Below are 25,999 nucleotides of genomic sequence, written 5' to 3' on the forward strand. Positions count from 1 at the left end.
GTGCACTACCTACCCTAGTGCAGAATATTTCCAATGTGAATACTCCTCTCCCTGGGAAGGCTGGCAAAGGTGCAACTGTGGTAACGAGACCCTGCGGTTTGATCAAACCGACCACCAACATAGCAAAAGCTGCATTATGTAGGGCCATGTCCACCACCACAGAGGCTCAACACATGCCGCAGCATGCATGGAGCCATAAGCAAACCGAGAGTAAAGAGGCGCAACTCAAAACTGCTCTCTTCCTCGTCCATCAAACGAGGTAACAAAATAAAACACGGAGAACCTCTAGCACAGCCATTCTATTCTCTAGGTCCGGAACACCGGAATATCAATGCTTCATCGCCATCCCCCAGATAACCTTCAAATCTCGCACCTGTGCAGTTATTTCTGCAACCTCTTACCGGCACAGAATTAATGCACTACATCATGAGACTAAATTCAAGTTGCTGGCTACTAGCCAGCCATAAAATGTTACTTGCCGCCTCACTTTTATAAATACACACAGCATACCATTTCCTACCCTCCAAGAGTCAAATATCACTACCCAATGGCTAGTGGAAAGTGCATATTTTGCATCCTGTTCAAGTAGATTGATTATTGGTTTCTAAAGCAATTCGCCAAGTCTTGGAGCCTACCAGTTATCCAAAATTCTTCCTTAAGTGGCAACAGGACCCAAAAAGTGTGCTGGATGCTCAGACACCCCCCCGCCACCCCCCCCCAGACCATCAATGGACTACAGAACTCGAGGGAAGTACCCCCATTAGATAACAAACACCACGTCACATTATAATTTACCCTAACCCAATACAGTTTTATTTAGCTTGCACCTGGCTGTGGAAAGACCCTTCTAACCACATAGGAGTGTATCCCCAACTACATCCTGTCAAGAGTTTTGTTGAACAAAACATTTCTGGATGGGTGTTCCATTGTTCCTTCTTCACAACTGCAAGGTACCTGGGCTTCCATACGAACTGGGAATGCCCAATCAGTGCAATGTTTTTGGTGAAAGATTAGGTGGAGGCGATTAAGGGAGCAACAGTCCAGATAGTTGGTTGGTATGCGGACAGCTGGCACCAAATCCGCTGCAGTGCCTATATGTGTCAATAAATGGAGTACCATTGCAAAGGGTACCAACACCAGTTACTGCAGTGCTTCAAAGTTGGAGGACTCTAATCTGAAACACGATGCAAGTTAAAAACACTGGTATTAGCAAGAAGGAAGGGCGAGGATGTAGGTGCTCGACAGCAGTGATACAGGCAGGACCCGAAGGCAGCATCAATGATGGAGACCAAGATCATCTCAACAGATCATGCCTACAAGTGAAATCCCATGCCTAGATTTCTGATGAAGTGGCAAAATAATTGAGGCGAACATGAATAGGTGGTTATGCTTTTCAAGCAATCCGACATGGAGGTCTAGCCGAAAGCTAACATCTACAATAAAACGTAGATGTTAATATGAGGCGGGGTGTGGAAGGCTTAGGAGGTTTACCGGAAAAAGTAGTGGAACTATAACCTGGGAGGTAAACGGGGTAGGCGGGAGCATAATGCAATAGGAGACCAAGTGTTGCTGCCGGGGCAGATTGACAGCCAAGAGGATGCAATGGGCATAAGAATGTGGTGGCCACGTTTGTTCTTTCCCATCTATTCCTTTTTGTCTCTCAGTCGGTCCATTGGTGGGATCATTTATAAATTGCCCAGTCTCGCTGATCAGATCTGCACTCAACTTATACCCAACATAGCATTGCCATAAATAGAATTTGAAAATGTACTCCAAATCCGGTGTACCAAGATTGATCGGCTCATCTCCTCTGGCCAGACAGGTTTTAGGGACTAATAGTCTGTGATTCTCCATAGACCAAAGGTTCCATCCTGGGATATACCAGGTGTTGCTATACTAATGGTGACCAGGAGCAGTGCCACTGAATCCATTTGTAAAGGGTGCAAAGATTTTTAAGCTGAACGTTCTACTCTACTGGAAGCCATTAGCCATACCCGGTTTCTATGAACAGCTGGACATGAACACTTCCTACATCCAGAAACCAATCAGTTTTGAGCACCTGAAGGCGGCCAATAGGTTTTTGTTACCCCAGAGAGTGCATTGGAATATTCCAAGCAACTAGTCACTATAACTTTACACTTGCTCAGGGGCGTGAGTGGAGGAAAAATCCTCCATAGACACCTAATATAAAAAAATAAAAATAAAGTATCTACAAATGGCATGGACCTTAGCATTTACCCGCGATAACAACTTGACAAGTTTTCCAAATATCAGGGAGAGATGGAGTCTGAGGAGAGATTCCTTCTTGGTGTTACCAGGACCTCCCCTCCCTCACCCCCTCCTATCTTCCCCCGACTAAGACGAAGCCAGCTAGAATTCACCCAGGATAGGACATGAAGGCATCTGAATTGTATGCTCAGATTTCAGTTTAGCTGCAATTGCCATTAGATGGTAAAGTGAAAGATGTGCTTTACTTTCAAACAGCAATGTTCCGGAATGGTGAATTTGGTTGTAAAATAGTAGTGCAACTCCGCTCCCGACCGTTCCCTTCCACCACTGGTTCAAGGAGGTGGGGTGCGGGGGGGAGGGGGGAGGGAGGGCTAGAGTCACTGACCCACAGCTAGGCAACAATTTCCTGCAAGCTTTCCCCAGCTCACATGGTGGTAGTGATGGCTGACTTGTAGGATGGTGGTTTTGAAATGCAATTTGATTCCATAAGGAAGGTTCACACAAAGATGTGAAAACGTTATGTAGGTTATAGGTATGCAAACTTTATGAAGAACAGTCTTCAGAGTGCTGGAAGAGATTGAACCAGTCATGGTCCCAGCAAGGTCCAATGGCGTGTGAATATCAAATCCAGGGAGTGCCCAAGGGCTGCCTTTAGACCCACATCAGTTTGACCAATGGGTTGCGGGGGGAGGGGAGCAGTGACGAGTATATTTAAGATCCTGCAGTGAAGTAGAAGGGCTAAAGACCCACCGGAGAAGGAGCTACTTTAGAATAAACGCAAACTGTTGAAACGGGGGTATCATGTGCATTTGGGGAGTTGCAGTCTGTGTCCAGGTGTTGCAGTTCAGATACGACCGACGCGAGTGGTCCCAACAATAGAATTCATGGTAGTGACTTGACTTTTGTAAGAACAGGCCTCAGGGCATTCGGTTACCAGTGCTCAAAGTGTCCAGTTCACACAGGGACGAGGAGAAAGGCAGGCTCTGGAAACAGGTTATCCTTGCGCCCGTCAGATTTGAAGGGAGAGCAGGTTCCTCTGATCCCAAGAAACGTGTCGGACACTGGCAGAGCATTGCACGCAGAAGCAAAACATGCCAATCTCTGGATCGGCTTTGTCCAAATTCCACAACAGTATGGCCATGTGTCCTCTCTAAACCACGCGTTTGGAACAGGTAAGGATGCAGGATAGGACTCCCAGGCTGAACAGAAGAAAAAATAAAATCGAACACACTACTTGCAATCAGAAGTGTGGATTCCCTTCAAACTGGTTGATGGCCAACCAATCACTGGGGTATTGTAATGTTCAACTAGTCTAGCCGTTTCTCTGGCTTGCACATAAGATATGGATTCCTCAAGGACTCAGACACGGGGGATTCCTCTCAAGGACTCAGACACAGGGGATTCCTCTCAAGGACTCACACAGTTGGGGGAATCCCAACCAGATTTGGCCCCTGCTCCACTTTCCTCCCTCTTCTGCGGCAGGGATTAACCATGACCATGTTTGGTAACATCCGTGTCCCGTTTATACTCCAACTAAAATTACCCTTGTGCCTCCATAGGGAATTTGAGCACATGGGAGCCCTCTAGAGTACGCCACAGGATACAGCCAACTGAAGATATATATGATACGATGTGGCATTTATAACGCGCCTATACACAAGTGTTTCAGATCAGATATGCAATCATCTGAATAGGCAATTGCTACCCCAATGAAAAGAGTACACAGGGTGAGCACTTTAAAAATGCAAATTAAATAAAAAGTGTCAACTGTACAAGGTTGATTGCTAGAGGTACAGTTTAGGAAAAGGATGGATCCAAGGAGGTTTGCAACTCTTCGGAAACTGGGCCTTTATTGTTACTAAAGATATGGAGGGGAGATCCTTGGGGGGTCCAACATGGGCAAGACTACGTGGTCAGGAATAGAACATTGGTCTTGAAGTTCCACAATGCAGTAGCTGTAGAGATGGGGAAAAGATATGGATGGAGGAACCCTGCCTTGAAATAAGGTTGGGCGTTTATAAGAGGCAAAGACTGAATATAAACTGATAGTAGCTATAAAGTGCAGACATAATGGCAAACACTTACGGCACAAATTACTTGTTTGACTCAATTCATCAGACGGCACAAATCTTTCAAACTTAGGCTCCTATAGGGCACATTTCCATTGTCCAAGCAAAGTCCTGCATGGTCGCGATTTCACTGTAGGTCAGGAGCAACAGTGCTAGCAAGTCAAGGAAAGGCAAAACCCAGTGGGCAAAGTACAAGAGCACAGAAATGTTAGGTTATGTTACTTAGCATTTATATAGCGCTCTATATATCATTGGTATGACCTCAAAATGCTGGTGGGTTGAACGCCCTCGGGAACCGAAGTTCAGGTCAGTAGAGCGAGAGAGAGAGATATGGTGTTGTAGGGTGTGTGGGTGCACCAGATGTGTGCAGCTGGTGTAATTGTCAGATGGTGGCTGCATCCTAGCAATAGGTGTGGTGCTGAAGAGATCAGTTGGATGTGTGCAGTCTGGTGTGTGGACGAGTTAGGCCTGAAGAACACATATGTGAGCAACAATGCCGGATTGTGCTTGGCTAGCTGCCTTTTATTAGGGTGAGGAGATGTTCATGGGCTGGTATTCGTATGTGAACAGCTAGGCCAAATTGGGGTATAGCTGTGTTCTAGTTGAATGATGGTGTATAGTAGAGAGTAAGCGCAGTGATGTGCTGTGATAAGGTGGTCATCTTTAAAGCGCCCGAGACCAGGCACATGATCAGGATGGTGGGAACATAGCGACAGACACTTAGAGACAGGGGCGGTACGGGTATATAGGGGGGGTGGAATACCGATATAAGGCATATATAGTGGGATACAGGTATATAGGGGATACAGATTTTATAGCAACAGGAGGCCAGGGCGCACAGTGATAAAACGTGTGCGGCGAATTCCATCAAATTTCACTCATTCCATTCTGCCCCATTCAAATGTCCAAAGGGAAGTTGTAAAGATGCAAAGGGCCCACAGTTCATTTACTTTGAGCAGGATTCTGGAGCCAAAAAGGCATACGAGAACATTCAAGAGTTTAAAATAAAATTTTGAAAAAAGCAGCAGAAAGACACAGGGAAACACAAGGAAGGGGAGAAAAAAAAAAGTGTGGTGATTGGGGCCTATGTGGATACAGCTGGCATACTAAGTGTGATAATTGTCAGGAATTAATATGGCCAAGCACACATGCATGGTAAACATTACTGATCTCTCAGGCGGGTGCACTGGAAAGCCACTTACTCAACTGCCCCACTAGGTTAATGAAGACGAAGATGGTTGCCAGGAGGTAGCCGCAGCTCCAGGTGGCCTCGATGTAGTCCCTCTGTTCGTTCCACTGAAACCACATGCGGATGCCATCCTCCAGGAAGGTGCTGATGAGGCACAGGCGTGCCATGTGTGGCAGGTACTGCTTTGTGACCCGCAGGAACTGAGCAGGGAGAGAGAAGAGCATTACAAGAGTGCAAGAGGGGTCACCAGCATGGGAAAGACACTGCATGCTGTTATTGGCATCACTGAAGACCTCACATGGCAAGCACCTTGCATTCTATTTGCTCCCACTTATCGCACCGCTGGTGCCATTAAAGCACCCCTACCCAACATATATGCACCAAAACAAAACCTACCGAAATAACCAGCAAATTCCAAAAAGCACAAGAAGCTTCTAAAAGTCTCAGGCTACCCCCTCTAGCAAGGACACCGATCAGTAATTAACACTTAACAGACAACCGGCCAGTCATTACTTTCCAGAACTACAGAAATGAACTACAACAGAAATCACCACGTTAGGCAACCAAGGCTAGATCAGCAGAGATGCACCTGGCCACCATTCTCTGGCTGTAGTTTCTGGCTTGGCAAGATGTGCCCGACAGTTATTGATTGATTGTTTTTTTTATTTCTATCGCGCTCGTACACAAGTGTTTCAGAGCGCGACAAGCCAAGGGAGGGGAACAGGGGAGAACAAAACCGCGATCTTACTAGGCCCAGACAGTTATGTGCAAGTGGTGGAATTATATCAGCACTGCCCCACTTCCAGAGGACCATCAGCCTTTCAGGAGAAAGCCTTTGTGGAGACACACAGAGGCCGAGGTTCATTGCGTGCAGCTGTTCAGCGTAAAAGAATGTTCACTCCACTAGAAGGCCAGCAACCCATCTAATCAGAGAAGACAGCCCGGGTTACCTGCCAACTCTATCGAGCCATTTCTAGAGAGTCTGCCAGCTGCCATTACTATCCAGTTTTAACCACGCATTGGGAGGTTCAAAGGCTCCATCAAAGACAACTGGTCCTGTAAAGGTTTGCTCTTGGTTCTTGCGTCAAACACTGCTGTATATAACAAAACCCAAAAATTAAAAAGGACTATGAAAAATGACACTGTCCAAGCACTAAAGAGCCCTTTTGACGCAGGACCATCCCCCCATGGATTAACGTATCCCTTCTGTAATGGCATGGCACACTCATGGTCCCTGGTTGATTTATTCAAAAGCAAGCCCTTCATCCACCAAACACACCCCCCCCCCCCCATCTCTCTTCACTTCTGTACAGGTCACTCATCGAGGCGAGTATGATTAGAGGTGGGTCCTGAGCTGTCTGTAACTACAGACCCAAGCTACACCTCACGGACGACGCACTAGCATGTCTGTGGAAGGATGCGTCTCATGCAGAAAGGACGCAACCTGGCAGTTCGGCTGGATTGCGCCTTTTTTGACATTGGTCAAACCCGATTTGCATACGACCACCACCATTCTAAAAATGTCATGGCAGTTCGAAAAACTTGGGGGTAGAGGGCAGAGAGTTTTCAAGAGCGATGCCAGTAGTTGCGATTCATTAAAGCCCTCCAGCCAGCTAATTTCACTATATATATTAAAAAAAAAAAAAAAAGACCGCCAGTTGCCTTTTCAAACTAATTTAAATGCATTGATCTTAGATTGAAGTACAGTGAAAATGCAAATACAAGATTAAATCAGAGGATACTCATCAACATACCAAAGTTCTGCCATATGAAGGACCTTGAATTGCAGCCCGTTTGCAGAGTTCCTGCTCCCCATTGATAGCCCGATTATTTCTGGACACTACACAATGAAATTTGGTGCTGGTTTCTGCAACCTTGCATTATATATTTATCGTCGATTTATAATAAAAAAAAAAAACGTTAAAAAGGCACCCTCCACAGTGCTTCGGTCGCAAAAGAGGGGGGGGGGGCGAGAGGGTGGCTGGACTGAGAAAGAGACATGGGTGGGGAACAGAGTTCATTCACTGTGCCTGGAGCACTCCGGCTAGGATATGTGCAACGAGCAAGGAACAGTGTGGTAGCAAACTGCTAGGAGTACTAACATGCTATAAGGGGCAGAAATTAAGCACAATCAGGTGATGTGAAAGTGGGAGAGGGGCAGTCATGATCAGACCTGCCTACAAACAGGAGGCAAAAAGTTGCCATGCCTAGCAAACGAATAGTTACTGCAGAGTAGGGCAGTGTTCGTCTCTGGCACAACTATTCTTCTAAGAAGCCTGGCTTGCAAACACTATACAGGATCTCTTGCACATATTGCTGCCAACAGGTGTTCTTTCAACAGTGAATCATTCTGCAATTTCTTTGCTGTGGCGAGCACTTGGCCCACCAGGAACCAAATAGATGACCACTCATTTCATTGGGGGCACCAACAGCTGCCCAAAAGTGATGCATTCCAATGCTTACAGACCTTGTCTGGTTGCACGCCAGTACCTCAACATACCTGCTGAGTTATCCAGCCAACAGAACATCTTCAGGGGCGTTGCTTGGTCTGGAAAGATCTGGCGCTATGCTAATGTCGGGTCAAGCTAGCCTTTTGGTTGTAGCCTCTGAGCTTCTATCCGGAGCTACAGCCAAAGAAACCTGTGGCTATAGCCCCCTCAGCCCCCCCCACCCTAGCAACGCCTCTGTTCGGGAGAAAGTCTTTGCATTCTACCCTCAGCCTGTATAGCTCTCTTCCTAAATATCTTCCTCTCTCCCCATCTTCCTTCTCGAGCGCTTCGCTCCTCCAACTCCCTCAGGGTTAGTCGCTTTTCCAAGCAGCATGTTGGTGGTAGATCTCAGTCTCCTCTGCTGGGGCCTCCCTCTGGAAAAGCCTGCCTCTCTGAAACTTGAGGAGAACCATCTTCGGCTCTGAAAGCACCTCAAGACCTTCCTCTTTGCTTCTGCTTTCTCTCTTCCTCTCCCCTGCCGATTTCCTGCTGAATCAGCAACTGCACTAGTTACCTAGCTACCCTCTGATCTCGGGCCCAGGTATACCCCCACCCCGGCCGTTGCACACCTGCACTGCCCCCCTGGCAACCCTTACACTCGTGGGCTGTTTCTGTATCTCTCCAGCTCCTACTAGCACTTGACGTCTGCACTTGCCTCCAGCTGGCTGCACTTTCATTTATTTCACTGTTATCTTATGTACTGCACTGCCGCCCCCCCTGCACTTGCACAATCTCAATGTCAACTGGCCTAGTAGGATCGTGGTCTCAGTCTTCCCTCTGTTTCCCCTCCCTTGCCTCGTCGCGCCTTGAAACACTTGTGTGTAAGTACGTCATAAATGCCTTATTATACCTAGCTGGAAGCCCAAAAGATTACTCTTGGGCACTCAAGGATAGCATCCCGAATGTCTAGTGTAAAAGGAGGGTGTGATTGCAAAGAGGAAAGACAACGGGGTGCTTGTGGTCCTGTGCAGAATGGAGAGCCTGGCAGTTGACACCTCTCTGGTGGCCGCAGGCCAGTCAATCTAGTTCATCTCAATCACTGCCAAACAGAGGACAAAAGGGTAAAAGAAAGGGGTGCTCTATATGTGGGTACAAAAGTAAAAGCCCCCGAAATGGCATCCTAAAGTCAGGGGTAAGGCCGCCAAATAAAAAGATGGCAGGAAACCAAAAAAACCCACCATGTTGGATACTTTTGTTTACCCTTCCCTAAACACTTTGGCCCGTTGTTTCCCCACACCAGAGGGAGACGCAGCTCAAACCAATTTCTTCAGGCTGATATCATAATGAAGCCGGAATCTGCACTTGGATGTTGCCACTGAACCTACCTGTCCCATTGGGGTTGGCCAATTTAGTGCAAGACTACAGTGATTTTCCTTGCAAAGTTCTGCTCTCGTTACTAGCTCTGATCAGATTCTTTCAAAGTGAAGCCTCACTTGCCTCTGGGATGACGAAAGGGAATCGGGGATATTGTTGGGCTGGGGTCCTTTTTATGCCCCAAGTATTACTGGAGCTATGATGCCACACATTTTGGTGGTCGGAAAGTAGCGACACCTTCCTACAGGAAGCTCCTGTTCTGCACTCCTAGTGGAAAGCCTGTGCAGATGGCACAACCAGGCTCCACACAAAGCCACGGGCTCAAACAGTAAACTCCAAAGTGTTCTCTAGCCAGAGAAAGCTGCCTCCTCCAGGTTTGTGTCCCTGGCATCCGCCAACACACAGGAAAGAGGCAACAGCCATACAGAAAGTGCCTGTGTTCAATGACCAGCCTGCAGCCTTACTTACACGGACAGCAGAACCTAAGAAATAGTTCTACCCAGTTTAGTTCAAGGATTAATATCTGCCCTTTAAGAGGTTGCCTTGTCACTAGAACACATTGAAAAAGCTACCACCCTAGTCCTTAAATCCTAAGCAGGTCACGTATGTGTGCGTCCTCAAGGTAGAACTTGGGGGAAAGCGACTTCCTTTAGCCTACTGTTCATCTGAAAGTAACACCCCACTACACAAACATTATTATTGCAGGTAGAGGCTAGCATTTACATACACTACCCAGTGCTCAATATTTATGCAGCTCATTACTTCCTACAATTTAAAAAAAAGAAAAAAAAAAAAGTACTTCTCGTCCATCTCAGTATATCATGGTGACGGACTTACACACCTTCTTTACCAGCAGCCCCGACACTGAAAAGTAAGTGTGCAAAGTATTTCATCAGCCTTCCATGGTCACGCAGGAGAAGCACGATCTCCAACAAGCGTAATGAGCCGTGCCAGGCGATGCAGAAACTAAGCAAACTTAAAAATAAACATGAGATGGCTGACATTTGACAAACACTCAAAGGGTGAAAGAGAAAGCCTATAAAAAGAAGAGGGCGCCTAGAAGGGAGAGCAGGGAAGAAATATACTGGTTATCAGAACACATTTAAGGAAGACAAATGTCAAATATTAAGCTACTAGTCCGGGTACAATTTGTGAATGAAGGTTGCTCAGCAAACAGAATTGTGTGCAAACATTGTATGATTTTACACATACTCCGCCGGGTGAATTTTTAAAAGTCCTCGATAAGGGTTCCCATCCACCCAGATCACCTTGTCCAGTCATTACAGAGCCCCATGTCCACATCCTAGCCATGGGACAAGGGACCTGTGCTTGGGCACCAGAGAAGGTAAATCAGTGGATAGTGTGACATATTCCCAGTTCCCCCTTCCCCAATCACAGGGGCTTTTCGATTAAACAATTGCCAGGAGGGATATTCTGTGGATTTTGGGCAAGACCCCCACCCCCCCTTCCAATCTCTCCCCTGATCTAGCGAAGCACACGGCTCCCTCAGATGTCTTGTAGCAATGGTCGATCAGAGAAGGCACCTCTCTCGGGAAGGGAGTGGGGCAACTGAACATGATGTACAGGTACTTTCTCCTACAGTTAGTAGGCAAGTCTCGTGTGAGGGGTAGACTGTTCTTTCAGTGTTCTCACGAGTGCCCCAGAAAGTATTGTTGAAATGTTAACCACAACTTTCGGTGCTTCGTAATAGTACCCGCAGAAAAACACAAAAGAAAAAAACATTGAAACGAAATTATCACAGCCTTTTTGGCAACATTTATTTATTTTATAAATATAGGGGTGGTGTAGTTACAGTGGGAGGGAGACAGCAGGTTTCCTACTGCATTATTACAGACAAAAAGAGCTGCGAAAATCTCCATTCGATGTTGCAATGTACATCCCTTTGTAACAGTGGCGTGTGTCGAAGGTTATCATTTACATGACCCCTCAAGAAACTCAAAAGATATGGACTCACTTGCTACAACTATGTAGGCAACACGCAAAAAATAAATATCTACAGAATAGACCAAAGCCTTCTGTCTCCCAATGGATGAGCAGCATGATCCTTAAACTCAACTTGGACAAAAATAAATTAACAAATCACACCCAACAACCCCTCCAATCACCATGGTTCATAGAAATGCAAAACAGACAGGAGGCATCCAGAAAAGTGACACATATTGAATGAAAAATGGCTTAACATTGGAACCACAAGTTAATGCAGTAGTGAAGAAATGTTTCTTCCATCTAAGTACAAACTGATTCTACCATTCCTCAACTTCCCAGAGGGAACACTTGCCACCATCAACCTCGTAGGTCAAAAAGACTACGCCAACAGCATATACCTTGAAATGCCGGATAGCCTCAACGAAAAACTACACAGGATACAGAATGCAGCAGCAAGTTTGTGAAACTCGTCAAGCACTAGAACGACACCAGCACCAAGATCGCTAAACTGGCTACTAGTCAAAAAAGGGATTCACTTCAAAAACACTAAACGCACAGGCCCGCCATAGACAAGGAGCCTACAAGAAACAATCTCCCATCTACAGTCCAAAACGAAACATGAGCGCCAGCAACAACAAAACTAAAAAATATATGGTGGCATAGACTTCCAATACATAAGGTCCTTTGCAGACACATGGACTCTGCAGCTCACTTTTCCACGAGGCCATCAGATGAATAGAATCATTCCTGAGCGAGAGAATCACAAGAGTATTCTCCCCGTCGGCAGCAGTGGACCCCATCCTGTGTGGTTTTCTTCAGGGCTCATGTGTCTCGCCAACTCTATACAACATTTTCGCCAAACCGTTGTTTGATGATCTGGACCTTCTGGGTGTCACCTAAACCAACTATGCAGATGATACACAGATTCTCCTCCCGCTTTCTGGGGATCATAGTAAGGACATGGAGTTGGTGAATAGGGTATATCTTATCCAGGCATGGATGGCCACCCATGGCCTATGCCTGAACGATGATAAAACAGAGCTGATAATACTGGTCACGCACGCTAAAATTAACAAACTAGGACAGGAATATTCCTCATTCAACAGCGACGGAATCATCATCAAGTTATCCAAGGAAGTAAAAACCCTTGGCTTCTACCTTGATTCCACTATGTCCTTTGACAAACAAGTAAAATCTCTGGCCTCGACCACTGCTTACACTTGTAAGTTGATAAGAGCTGGTGAGCTGGCAAGCCATTCTCTCCAATGACAGTTGAATGATCTTGGCTAGAGCTTTAATACTCTCCAGAATTGATTACTTGTATTTGTTTATTTATAACACGCACCATCCGGCCCAGGGGCATCAGGGCGCAACTTGAAGCAAAGTATACATACATTTACATATCTTATATACAAAGAGTAGTGAAGCAACCATAGAAATATACAAAATTACAGGGAAGCAGTTAGCAAATGTGATGCATAGCGACCTAAAAGTAATATGAGCAGAGAGGGAATGCTTCAGTTCTGATCGAAAAGCCAAGCAAGATTTAGTTTTCGACTTGAAGGTGTATTTGTCTTCAGATCTGGTGGTGACAGGGAGAGAGTTACACAGCTTAGAGGCAAGGACAGGGAAGCTCATGTCCCCCGCTTTTTGGAGTTTGAACCTAGGAATCGGAAGGCTGTGGATCTGTGCCGTTCTTTGCGGTCAGGTGGAGGAGTGGGAGAAGAGTCTGTTGCAGAGGTAGTGAGGGGCCTTGTTGGCCAGGCATTTGTGCGTGAGGGCGAGAGTTTTCAGTGTGATTCTCTGCTTGACCGGAAGCCAATGCAAGTTGATTCTGGAGTCGGAAATGTGGTGGTTTCTAGAAATGTTTAGAGCTGCTCCAATAGCATTGTTCTTTATTCAGATTCCCTTGGCTAGTCCCCAAGTAGAGGGCATTGCAATTGTCAATTTTAGACACAGTGTTCTGGCTAAGGTGACGCTGTTCATGGTAGTTAGAAACGGTCTACAAGCTGCAATAAGTTTACACGTATAGGCAGGGGCTGATCTGCCTGCATTAGTTTGGCGAGACAAAGATAGAGTGGCATCAAGGTAAAAACCTAAAGTTTGTGTGTCTTTGGAGACTTTGATGGTATTGCCATCTATGGTAAATGACTGGTAGGAAGGCTCTAGTTTGCTCAGACGCTGTGATGAACCCAAGATAAGGAGCTCGGTCTTGTCGTTAAGGCATAGTTCATGTTTGGCCAGCCAAGCCTGGATAACCAGGTAAACGTCGTTCAATCAAAGCCTTGGTGTCAGCTAAAGTCACCAGTGATAGGGATGAGAATCTGGGTGTCGTCAGCATAGCTGGTATACGAGACACATAATTAAGAACGTCAAAGAGCGGTTTAGTGAAAACATTAGAGTGTAGGTGACACGCAAGAACCTTGGGGAATGCCACAGTGAATTGGGGCGGGGTCAGCGGCTGCGCAGGGTGAAAAGACCCTCATGAACCTGTTGCTCAGAAATGATTTGATCCATGCTGTGGCTGATTCAGAGAAGTGGGCAGTGGAGTGAAGGTGCCGGCATAAGATTTGGTGGTTGACCAAATCAAAAGCCGTAGAAAGGTCTAGGAGAAGTAGCATTGCCAGTTTCCCCATTGTCTTTAATAATCTCAATTTGGGTTTTTAGGTCTATCAGGGCTGTTTTGGTCCCATGTCTACATCGGACTCCAGATTGTCGTAGACCAAGGAGATTATTAGATTCCACGTAGTTTTGGATCTGAAGGTATGCCGCGCGGTCTAGGTTCTTGAGCAAGAATGGGACGGTGGTTATGGGTCTGAGGTTAGTGGGAATGCTTGGGTCCAGGGAAGGTTTTTTTAAGCAAAGGTATCAACCACTTGTCCTTGAGGTTGTCAGGGACGGTGCCTGTTTTAAAAGAGGAGTTAATAAAGGCTTTGATGAAGGGAGCCAAGTGATGGGCAGATTCCTTAATGTAGGGAGCGGGGCATGGGTCACCCTGGCAGTTTGACAGTTTGATTTTCTTGATAATGTCTTCTACCTCAATGATGGAAGGCGGGGAGAAGGCAAAAGGTTTAATAGTGGGAGAATCTGGAGGGGTGTCCCTTACAGTGGTGGGTGGACGGTTCAGCTGCAGGCTGTCTTGTTTGTCTTTGATTTTAGATTGTAGAGTCGAGATTTTATTCAGTAGAGCGGATTGGATGTTATCACACCATTTACTGTCTTTAACGCAAGTTTAAGTAGGGGTGGCTGGGGATTCGAGTTCTTTTAAGATCTTAAAGAGTTCTTTTGTGTTGGAGTCTGCTAGCAAGATGTGGTTATTCAAGGACTCCTTTTTGGCAGTGATAACGGCCTCTTTGTAGGAGAGGGATGCAAGTACAAAACCATGTTTGTGCTCATCAGAGGGTTAAACTGTTTTCCAACGGTTTTCAGCGCAGCGTTTAGCTTTGCGGAGCATTCTTAAATGAGGTGTGAACGAGGTTTAGCCTTCCTGTGTTGGATATGGGCGATGGAGTTTATAGCTGCAAGCATGCTATGATTGTATGTGTCTGCTACAGAAGTAGGGTCAGTGCAGGCGAGTGTAGCCGCATTGAGAGCTGGGAGAATTAGAGGGAGAGGTTTCTCTTTCGTTATATCTCTTATTTCTAGTGGGGAGGGCTGGATCTATCACAGTCGGGGCACGTGGGGCTGCTTCCATGTTGAAGTTGATAATGTGGTGGTCGGACCATAAGCAGGGGTATTGGAGAGGACCTTGATATTACAGTTGGAGCCGGCTAACCAGTCAAGGGTCCTGCCTTTAGTATGGGTGGGATCATGAATGCGCATGGTGAAGCCGAAGTCGGTTAGAACGTTCACTAGGTCAGAAGCAGTGGAGTGTTTAGGGTCACCAAATCCCAGATTGAGGTCACCTAGGATAATTTGCGAGTTGGTTTTAGTTTTGTCGAGAAGGGTGGAGGCTTCACCAACAAAGGAGTGTGTAGGACCCGGGGGTCTGTAAGTGTGGCGGTTTGGTTGGGCGTTAGCGGTAGTTTAACTGTGAGTAGTTCAGCTGACTCGAGTTTGGAATTGGACGACACTATGAATGAAGGCCACTCCACCGCCTCTAGATTGGGCAGTGGTGCGATCACATCGCATGATGGAATAGTCTGGTGGTAAGGCCAGGGCCAATGAGGGTCTGGATGCGGCATGTAGCCAAGTTTTGGAAATGGCCAAAAAGTCAAGATCTTGGGTTGTGATGATGTCTGCTATGTCTAGTGCGTGAGCTAGAAGAGATCTGGCGTTAATGAGGGCATCCTTGACCTGTGGAGGTTTGGCTACTGTAGTAGAGGATTTCAGCGAGGAGGTGGGTGTGGGTGAGTGAGGTGGAGTATGTGTAGTGTGCTTGGGGTTAATGCTACGGGTGGGTGAGGTGCGGAATCTTGAGCCTAGTCTCTTGTTTCTGAGCGGAAGGGAGCAAGGTTGGTTGGGGGTGGGTTTCCTTGCAAAGTGATCCAGCCAGAGGGCAGGGTTATTGGAGGTATTGGTTGGTATAGTTACTACTAAAGTAATGTTCAGTGGTAGTGGTCACCGGGCAGCCAATTGTGGGTCCAGAACTGGACAGTAGTTGGAGGTGGGGGCTGGGATAGGTAGCACTAACCGACAGCTGAAGGAGCTGTGGGGGTATGGAGGGGTATGGAAAGCGCACACGGGAGAAGTGTGGGTATTATCACTGGACGTAGCTGAGCTAGGGTGGCTACCTGTAAGGACATGCAAAAGTAGAGGATATGGAGAGTCCTAAAGTGCATGATGGTGGTGTAGGGCACCTGGAAATCCATAATAGGGCACACTGACCTAATGCAGGAAAGTAGGGTCCTGAAGATAGATTCTAGGTGGCCTCAGAAGCTCTATAAAAGAGAAAATGAACACAGGTAATGGGCGACCTAAATTCGAAATAAGCATTACAAGCTAAATGTCACTGTAAATGCGACAATGAACACAGGTAATACTGCAATGCCCTTTATAGTGGCGCTAACAAAATGACCATCCAGAGGCTTCAAACCTTATAAAATAATGGCTTAAGAGCAGCGCTTGGCATAAACAAAAGTGTACATATCTCTTCCATTAGACGCCAACATAAATGGCTCTCCACTGACAACAAAATACAGCTAAAAAGGATTTCATTGACCCACAAAGCCTTAAACAACGTCGCCCCTAGCTACCTCTCAGATACACTACATAGAAGAACATCCACTAGACCAACCAGAGCTGGCAACGCCAACTGCCTTGTAGTACCAAGATACAGGCTCACAACGATTGGTGGCAACTGCTTTCCTGTGAAGGCTGCTGAACTCTGGAACTCACTGCCACAACACTTGAGTAGACCAACCTTACCTACCCCTTAGAAAGAACTTTCATCATCTCTATTGACCCCTAGTCACCCTTTCATCCACGCTGCATCTGCCCTCTTGCCCCTTCTACCTCAACAGCACACTACCAGTATTCCTAGTTGAACAATGCCACATTGTCCGTAAAGCAATGTGTAATTTATCCTGTTATTCTGCGTTTCTATGCACTATATTGTAACCTGCACAAATCTGTAACTTTGTAAGCCTTGCATTATCTTACTGCTGCGCCCCGTTACCTATGGGTTTGGTGCGCATTAAGTGAACAAACAGCTCTACAAACTCTGGAACTCACTCCCAAAGAAAATGCACAGTAGGAGAGCATCTAACTTTCAGGAACTCACTAAAAACCTGGCCCCTTTAATTTATCAACCTAAAAGCCAAAACGCAGGCCAAGAGAAATACTGCAATACTAAAGAGATACACCACAAACTAGGAGATTGCCTTTAGCCTCCTGGATCATATTAACAAAACTTGACAGGCCCAGAGGGGAAAAAAATAATATATAAATAACTATATAATATCCCTAACTCTACCTCAAGACAACAGAGTCTAATCTAAACCAAACAATCTCTGCAAATTCAGCGTCCAGCACCTCCTACTAAAACTCTGAATATACCTGCAAACACACCACACAATTACCACACACCACTAGGCTGACACATGACTACCATAACAGGCATTCTAAAATCCGACAGCTATTTACACCTTCAAGATAATCACTCCATTCACAACGTGCTTAAATTCCAACCCTGTGCCACAGCCACACAAAACAACAGACACTCACACTAGAGCACCCAAGAACAAGTACCACCTAGAGGAAAACCCAATACACAAGTAGAGGTTTTTCCAAACTGTAACTACCAACAGAACAGCAAAGGCAATCTTGCACTATCCATCTCTTTCCTTAACAGATTTTACTTCCGCCCCTCTTTATTTTCAGATCCACCAGGGCGCCCAGAGACAATGAAAATGGCAGCAGTGCTCAGTATACATTTAATTAACATAGCATAACAAAAAAAGGCCCAAAGCTTTCCTATAGTCTAAACCTATCCTATGGGGAAGCTACTGGCAACTCTCGTCAAGTTTTTGTCAGTTTTCAACTACAGCCATCTCCGGACATAAATATCCAATGGACCCAACACAAACTCGCTGCTGATGTTTTTCCTTCTCTGGTCCGTTTCGGGCCTTCAAGTAGTCTTAGGTTAAGGGAGAGCAGCAGCTGGGGATTTGCAATGTCCTGGGTATGTGCCCAGTGCAAGATAATGTCTTCTCTATATTAAGAAGGCTGGAGCACCAAGTGAGGAAGACAGCAACAGAGTGAAGAAACAAAACTGGCTGCTGATGTGGAGCATTGGGACCAACCCAATTATCTTGGACCAACCCTATCTCCAGGATCCACTCTTTGGATTCCTTATTCATCTCCACCTCTCCCTCTCTCTCTCAGGCACTAATATGACGGTCAGACCATCCATATCTGATCACTTCATAGTTTCCACCATATCTCCTTTCCACCCGCTGACCTATCCTCACCACTTGCTTCACCCATTACTAAAAAGGAAATGTAAACCTTCTGCCATTCCCCCTTCTCTCCAACCTACAGTTCTCACTCTTCTCCTTCACACGCGATACCTCCTCCAACAACACTGCATTCTCCAGCTTCCAATGCCTACTATATGACTCGTTCTCCTCCCACTTCACACTATCTCTAGTGTTGAAGGCTAACCCCTCATGTGCCCCATCAGACCCTATTGCGCCTCAGCTAGTCAAGCCTATTGCCCCTATAAATTGCCTCTCATCTCGCTCAACTCTTCAACCTGTCCTTCGACTCAGCTCACTTTCCCATCGTTTTCAAAACAGCGACGTCATCCCTCCCCTAAATAAAAGCAAGGGGCTGACCCTAAGTTTCACCCAGTTTCTCTTCATCCGGTGTCTCTTTCCGCACTACTCTAAAGTGCTCCAAAGGGTTGTGTTCAACTGTCTTACCAATTTTACATATCCACAACTTTCAACGACCCCTTACATGCAGGTTTCCTCTACCGTCACTCCACAGAAACTGCTCTCATGATTGTGTCCAACTTCATCGCCTCTGCTAAGCACTCCAACCTATCCTCTATCCCAATTACCCTTGAACAGTCTGCGGCCTTTGACCAAGTCAATCACTCGGATCGCCTTAATACTCTCTTCTTGGAATTAGTGATCAAGTCCTTGCCTGGATCGAATCCTACCTTGCAGCTCACCAATTCACTGTGTCCTGGAGCAACAATACCTGTCCACACACTCCAACTGTTGGTGTTCCAAAAGGCTCAGCCTTGGGTCGGTTCCTCTTTAGAGGTTATACTTCTGCTCTTGGGGCACTAATCTACTCTTTTGGGTACTCAAACTCTTTCCAGACAACACCAAAATCTTCTCTGTTCTTGACCTCTCCTCCGATCTCTCTAACTAAATTTCAAACAGTCTCTCTGCCATTAAATAATGGATGGCTTTGCACACACTGATGTTAAACTCTACCAACACAGAGGTATTCTTCTTCCCTGCCAAAAGCGCGCTCATCTCTTCCTTTGCCTATCCAGTTCCCCGACACTCTCCCCTACTCTTCTTGAGCTAGAATCCTTTGGTCATCTATGACCCTTCTCTACTTTCATCTCCAAAACTGGAACAGCAGCTTGCCTCAATCTCCTAAATATTAGGAGAAAAAGAAATAATCAGACACCTACTTCCTTTCAACACCACCAAGCATCTCTTAGCCACTCGTCTTCTCTAAAATGGACTACTGTGCCAGCATCCTCTTTGGTCTCTCCAACTATGCTTTCTCTCTACAAGATCATTAACTTGGCTACCCGGACTCTTTGAACTCCCTCACTTCACACTTACTTTCTCGTACTGTCACCACGCTTAATGGCCAATGATGCGAAACAGGGCCAGATTTAAATGTCTGGTTCACAAATCTATCCATGGTAAAGCTGTACTGTATCTATCCAACTCTATAAGCCTTTTTGTAATCTCTGCTCTGCCTCCTTGACTACCCTTGTAGCTCCTTCCTCTCCCTGTGCTTCCTCTCGCTTCGGCTCCTTTCTTCTTGCTCCACTTGCAAGGAACTCTTACCCCGGACATCCGAGAAACAGTCCACACGATTTTCTTCAAAACCAATCTAAAAGCCTACCTCCTCGCCTCCGAGTTACTTCCCCTCATCTGCCCAATAAAAAAAGTTTCCCTCACCTCTAACCTGCCTCTGTCCTTCACTTCCTCTGCCTCCACTCTAGCACTTCTCCCATCATGGTCATATCTCGAGCACAGCTGGCCGTACCACCTACCTGCACATGTCAAATGTTGGTTGTCCTTATCTATGTACATCCACTTATGTATTGCCCCCGGTGACGGTTCCATTTACTCCCCTCCACAACCTGGTCAGAATGTCCCCCAAACTCACCCCATTGTAACTAGCTCACTGCCTCCTGTAAAATCTGATTTCTTATCCATTGTACGTTCTTCTGTGATCAAAAGAGCATTGTGTTGCTAATTTGGTGAATTAAGTTCTCATGACCAGAGCAGGTAGATAAAAGTGCCTCTCGAATTGCCAATATTCTTTTCGCTGGTTTAGGTTTGATTGCAATAAACAGACCTTATCTGTCCAGTAACGTGTGCTTCCATTACTCCGTGCCGTCGCCTCAAGTCTTTTGGTTTTCTGGCCAGGTGAACACTCTGCAGGCTCATCGGAGAGCAGTGGTATGAACAAAGCAGTCTGACGCAGTTGTCTCAATGTGTGAAGGGATCAAGGCACCACCGCAGGGCCCTTTTCTGGCTGAAGAGGTGGCAGATCAGATTTCCTGCAAAGCTTCAGTCCTGCACAGGGCCACACTGTTTTGCGTGGAGGCATTTTTCCATCTTCAGGGACACATCCCAAGAGATGAATAAAATAGTGCCAACCCTCGCTAGTTAATGGAATCCAAAGCAGTCACCTCTGACCCCCAGCCTCTAACGGCACGTGTGTGACCCCACTCACTAGGTATTTCCCCTACTACTTCATGATCATGCCACTTTTGAGATTTGTATCGCAACACTATTTTTTTTTATTAAGAAAAAAAATGTTTTAACTTAACCTCCAGCATTTTCTGGAGGAATTGAATACATTGCCCATTTCCACAAGACAATATTTCACACTGTCCAACGTAAAAATATTTTAGCATTCTATGGTCAGGAAAAGGGGCACAGAACACTAGGCAAACAAATATTCGCACTGAATGTTATCTTTCTATCTGGCCGACTGTTGCCATTCATTAGCTGTAAACCATCCTGATACGACAAGAAAATTAATATCTCCAACTGCTACGCAGGCCTCGTGGTCAAGTAATACAATGGAGACAAATACTACAGGAGCTCTTCCTTTTGTCCTTAGTAGAGCAAGTCTTCTACATGCTCACCCTCGAGGGACTGCATGCTAAACTGGTTAAAAACTGGAATACAATCAAATCTCATCGGGCTAGATTTTACTAGAATCAATTCTGTACACCCGCTTCAAACCAAGCACAGAGCCTAAGCAGGGTGAACATAAACATGATTTACACCAGACATCCAGGATAGGGAGGGATCAGTTAGGCTAGGTTGAAGGTTGCAACAGGGCAGACAAAACCGATGCATTACCCAACCGATACAAACGGCTATGCTTTCATTTCTCTTTTCACCAGTACGGAAACGTTCTCATCCAGAGGGGAGGCTTATAAAGTAGGATAACAGATTGTGGTTTGTAGGCCAAGAAGGGTGGTGTACACACGTTTCATAGGATTGTGTGGCGCTAAAAGAGGGAAACTAGGGAGCAGGTAAGTGGAACAAGCAATAGAACATAAGGAGGGGGGGACATGAGAAGCTGTAAGTGGGTGTATTCCCCCCCCCCCCTGAAATTATGGACGGGGAAGGAAGGAACAAGCAATCTTGCAGGGTAGTGGCCTTCAACTGGCTGCCCTCGCAACATGACTTTAAGCCAGTGATCTAAATGCATACCATAAAAGACCATGTATTGGACGTAAGCCAATACAGTTTGTAGTAAGCATTTGGGAAGGATGCCCAAACCTTAGTGGAGGATTAGATTTAAAATGTGGTGAAGGGAGATTATAAATAAAAATCATGGTTTGAAGATTAATTTGGGGGAAGTTTAAAGAGGTATGACATGGAGCATACACGAATTTAAGTAATATGCTGAGGGTGGCGAGTCTGCACAAACTGAGCAAAAGTAGTAGATTCTTAATATTAGGGGGGGGGTCTAGTGTAAGTGAAGATTGTATTCCACATTGTCTTAACATATGTGTACTATAACTTTTGTAATGCAATAACACTCTGTCCTTGAAGCTGGCCGCTTCAAGTGACTCTAGGAAGGTCGTTATTGGTTGAGGGGATAAAGGTGGTTATAAGGCCCAGTTTTAACAGAGAGGGGACGGGGCGTTGCTGTATTAGAGCAGGTCTGCACATTTCATGTAAGCTGTACTAGCCTAGTCCCCCTTCTTTTACACAGAAAATACAATATAAAGAGGCGATGGCAAGCGATTCACGGGCGAGTACAGTCATTTACAAACACTGAAATAGCTCATTATGCAGAACACTCGCTACTGCAGGTAGCAGTGTGTACATTTGAGAGTTAAGTTCGGACTCCTAGCAAGGCACACTTCCTTCCAGGATTTGTATAAACTAGCATCAGTGTGGTGTGCAATTAGTTTTTGTAAACCTGCCAGAAGACAGTTCATTTTCTGCCTGCGGGATAAAAATGCACAGTATAATAAAACAGGCTGCTGTGTAAGCAAATAAAATACCTCACGAAACTTCACGGCACGCAATCTTTCACTGTTAAGACAAACAATCCCAGGTTTGCAAATGCCACTCACTCCGAGTGGGCCAGGTATGTCCGGAAGTGGTACCCGAGCTTGCTGTGGGTGGAGAGCCAGGAAACTCCGCATTGACGACACCCAGTGAGTCTGAAACAGGTCTGGGGTTGCTTTTGGCCTTGAGCCGAAGGTATGCAGCCTAGCAGTTCTGGCTGCGCCGCACCTTTTGGGGCGAGACCCAGCCAGGTTTGCATATGGCCTTTTCACCTTCTGTATGTGAATGGCAGGCAGAAATAACATTGATTGAACCTGGAAAGCTGGTAGATCAGTCAATTGCAGGGAACATCTAGACTTCATAGTCTCCACATATGTGAGGCTCTTCATAGGCCAACATCTTCACTTTGAATAGGAAGTTCAGATCAAGCACCCTCCTAAGGTGGCGTGAAAAAGGGACGCTTGCCCTTTCGACGTGAACAGAGGTCATGCAGCTGCTGTTTCTAGGCAACAGTCGAGAGATAGTCCATGTTAAGAGCCATGAGCACCTGTTACTATGGCCAGCAAAGAGCCATGTTTACCAAAGTTGCCCAGGAGCAACCTGGCACCCGAAACGGTTTTTAGAGAGGTTTATAAAATGCTGAAATGATCGCTCTCCCTTTTCAGAGCAAAGGCCAGCCAGTTCCATGACAAATTAAGGAGTCTATCTCTGCAGGAGAGAAACCAGCAGTGCTCAATTGTTTGCAACTCCTGAAGCTTCACAGCGGTTATGGTTAGAACTATCTAAGTAAATATTAGCTCTCTTGGACAGGGCACGACCCAATCCTAGAAGGTATCCGGTAACATCAGTGTTTATATGGCCTCGAAGTCCCAAATTACACAGGTTTTGGAGCCAGATCAAAATGGACTCAACGGAAATAAACAAAATGCAAGGAAAACCCCAGCTTTATCCTCATCAAACTAAAGCAGAGACAGCATACGAGCATAAACGTCTTGACAATAACAGCATACTTATCAAAAACAACTGTTCATATATTCAATACTAGTAATAACTGACATCATACTGTAATCTTAGTTACCAAAAGCTTAAGAGTTTAATAGCGGCGACTACAGCCCTACATATAAAAAGGGGTGTATCAGCCACTTTTACTCCCTAAAAATATGCAAGTACTCCCAAAAAATAAAGAGTACAAATACAGCTAACAAAAAAAGTAAACCGACACAATGGACTTTGAGCCCTTCTACCCCACAGCTCCATAGATAGGTTTGGAGCAGTAGTGCACGTAGTACCACAGGAAAAACTACTAATCGTACTGCCTGATCGGAAGAAAAACACATGCATCTTTTAATGTGTATGAGTAACTAGGTGCAAAGGAATATGCATTACAAAAACATTTTTTTTTTACTCACTTATTAAAAATACTCCCATTGGGAATTGGATTTGCGTTATTCCCCCCCCCCCTAAAATATATATGTTTTACTCCCAACATTAATAGTGAGTAAAATACTCCCACTTCAAAATCTTATCTGGAGCACTGGGCGACTACATATAGATATGGGTTACATTTCTGATGCGTAACGCTTGTCTGTTGGCTCCTCCTGAGACCACCTCTAAAATGATAACAATAAAAAGACCTAATCTCTACAATACAGACACCCCGAACAGACGTTCAAGTAGTCATGTTGCCAAGTGCCTCGTCTCTGGTCTTTATGACCCGGCTTCAAAGCTTCGGCACCATTTAAAGTCAGAACACACCAACAGCCCGATTCATGGAATTATTTGGGTGAAAAACAGATTTGCGCGCCTTTCTGCCCGAAAATACCTGTTTGAAGTATGACGTTTTTGAATCGGGCAGTAAATCAATTAACCAATTGAAGACTAAGAATTGAAGTGGCTTTTTCTTTATGGCTGGCTAGTAGCTTGCAACTCTTCTCCCCCCCCCGACTCAACTGTATATACATAAACACCAAGACCAACAATGACACACAGCCTATACAATATAAACACATACCTTCATAAACAGGGGTGACTGCTGCAATAGGCACCCCTTTCAAAGTACCTTAAAGGTGGTCTCTGCTGGTTGGATGGTGCCCTGTGCCCAGAGGACTTGGTGTTCTGCCCCACCGATGCCTTCTTTTGGGTGGCCCCATCCACCAAGTAGAGCCACCCATAATCACCACCCTGCGATCCAGACTTCCATGTGTCCTTGGGTGGTCCCCTGCTTTAGAGGGAGGGGGTGGAGGGGAGGTCTGCTCACATCAATGCTGTGACCAGTCGGGGGGAGGTGCACCCCGGGTACATATGTATTCCAGGCGGCGTCCTCATGTTAACATGGATGCCACCATTCCTCACCTCCACAGCCCCTCCTTTATTCCTGCGGCCCGCCCCCTTTGCACTGCGTTGAAGAGACGCAGGCCACAGTTCAATTATCAGGGTGCTCCGGCCGGAGTTCCTTCCTTCACCCAGGCTGTTCTGTCGAAGAAGCCTGTGACTTCTCTTCACCATGGCTGCTCGACAGATTCGCCGGGTCTTACCTGGCTCCTTATAAGCCGCTCCGACAACCCAAGGCTTTCTTCACAGCCCCACTAACCCACCCACCAAACCAAGGCAGCTTTCCCTCCTCACCTCCCAGGCCGCCAGGCAGACGACGTGGCCCAGGACTTCACAGCAGAGTCCATCTCGCCAGCCACAAGGTGTGCCGAACTAGGGGTATGGCCGGATGCCTGGTTCGGGCCACCTCCCCCACATGTGGTGGCTCTCCATCTTTGGCCTGCAAACACTGACTGGGTCTGTTTGGTGTAGCAGCCGGGCGGGCTGACTCCCACGATAGCTGTGTATACCCAAGCGGTTCCTGACACGCAGCCTGGGCCCACGGTTATCAAGCCAGGTTGCCCACCTCACACGGCCCAGCGCCACAATGTCTGTGGGCTGGGAGTGGTTTCTTTTCTCCTCTCTTTTGTTTCTTCTTACCAAATGTTTCTTTTTAAAATTCCCTTTGGATTCTTTCCTCGCCCATTCTTGGCCAGGAGAGTTCAGTTTCTTTGTTGTTCTTTTCTTCGTCCTCCAACATTTCATCCCGATGATTATTCCAAGAACACCACCACAAAACATTCCATAAAATATTTCTATTACACCCTGCTCTCTGCCTTTAGTGCTAGTTGGGTTTACTTGGGGGCGGGGGATGACATGGGTTGTATGCGAGAAGTCACTGGTAACAAACATTGAGGGTTACTCGATATTTATGTAAAATATTTTTAAAGGGACTAAACACCCCCCCCCCCCCCCAACATATTTTAGGAATGGTGCAATTATATAAAAAAAACTCCAGTCCTAGAATATTTCGGGAAAGAGTCACTCTCGATGTTATTTCCAGAGATCATATCACTGCATACCAAAAGCATGCAGTCCTTTCTAGCTGGGCCCTGGGCTACAATACACACTGTTGGCGGCACCTGCAGAAAGCCCCACTCCTGATCTGCTAAGGATTAGATGGAGTCTGCCCCCATGCACACCATTTTATTCACTACATAAAATCCACTGTTTGGCTTAGAGCCTAATACCAACCCACACGTCAAA

The 25,999-nt window shown here is 46.1% G+C and overlaps 1 protein-coding gene across 1 annotated transcript in view; it reads right to left on the bottom strand.

Moving 5' to 3' along the window:
• The window catches only part of SURF4 (surfeit 4), a 63,338-nt gene that overhangs the window by 29,393 nt on the left and 7,946 nt on the right, over positions 1-25,999 (bottom strand). The window contains exon 2 of the mRNA XM_069609348.1: positions 5,501-5,687. Within this exon, the coding sequence (XP_069465449.1) occupies positions 5,501-5,687 (187 nt within the window). The remainder of the gene's footprint in view (positions 1-5,500; positions 5,688-25,999) is intronic.

The sequence above is a fragment of the Ambystoma mexicanum genome, chromosome 8 (assembly GCF_040938575.1).
Source record: "Ambystoma mexicanum isolate Mex_15411 chromosome 8, UKY_AmexF1_1, whole genome shotgun sequence".
NCBI classification, from domain to species: Eukaryota; Metazoa; Chordata; class Amphibia; order Caudata; family Ambystomatidae; genus Ambystoma; species Ambystoma mexicanum.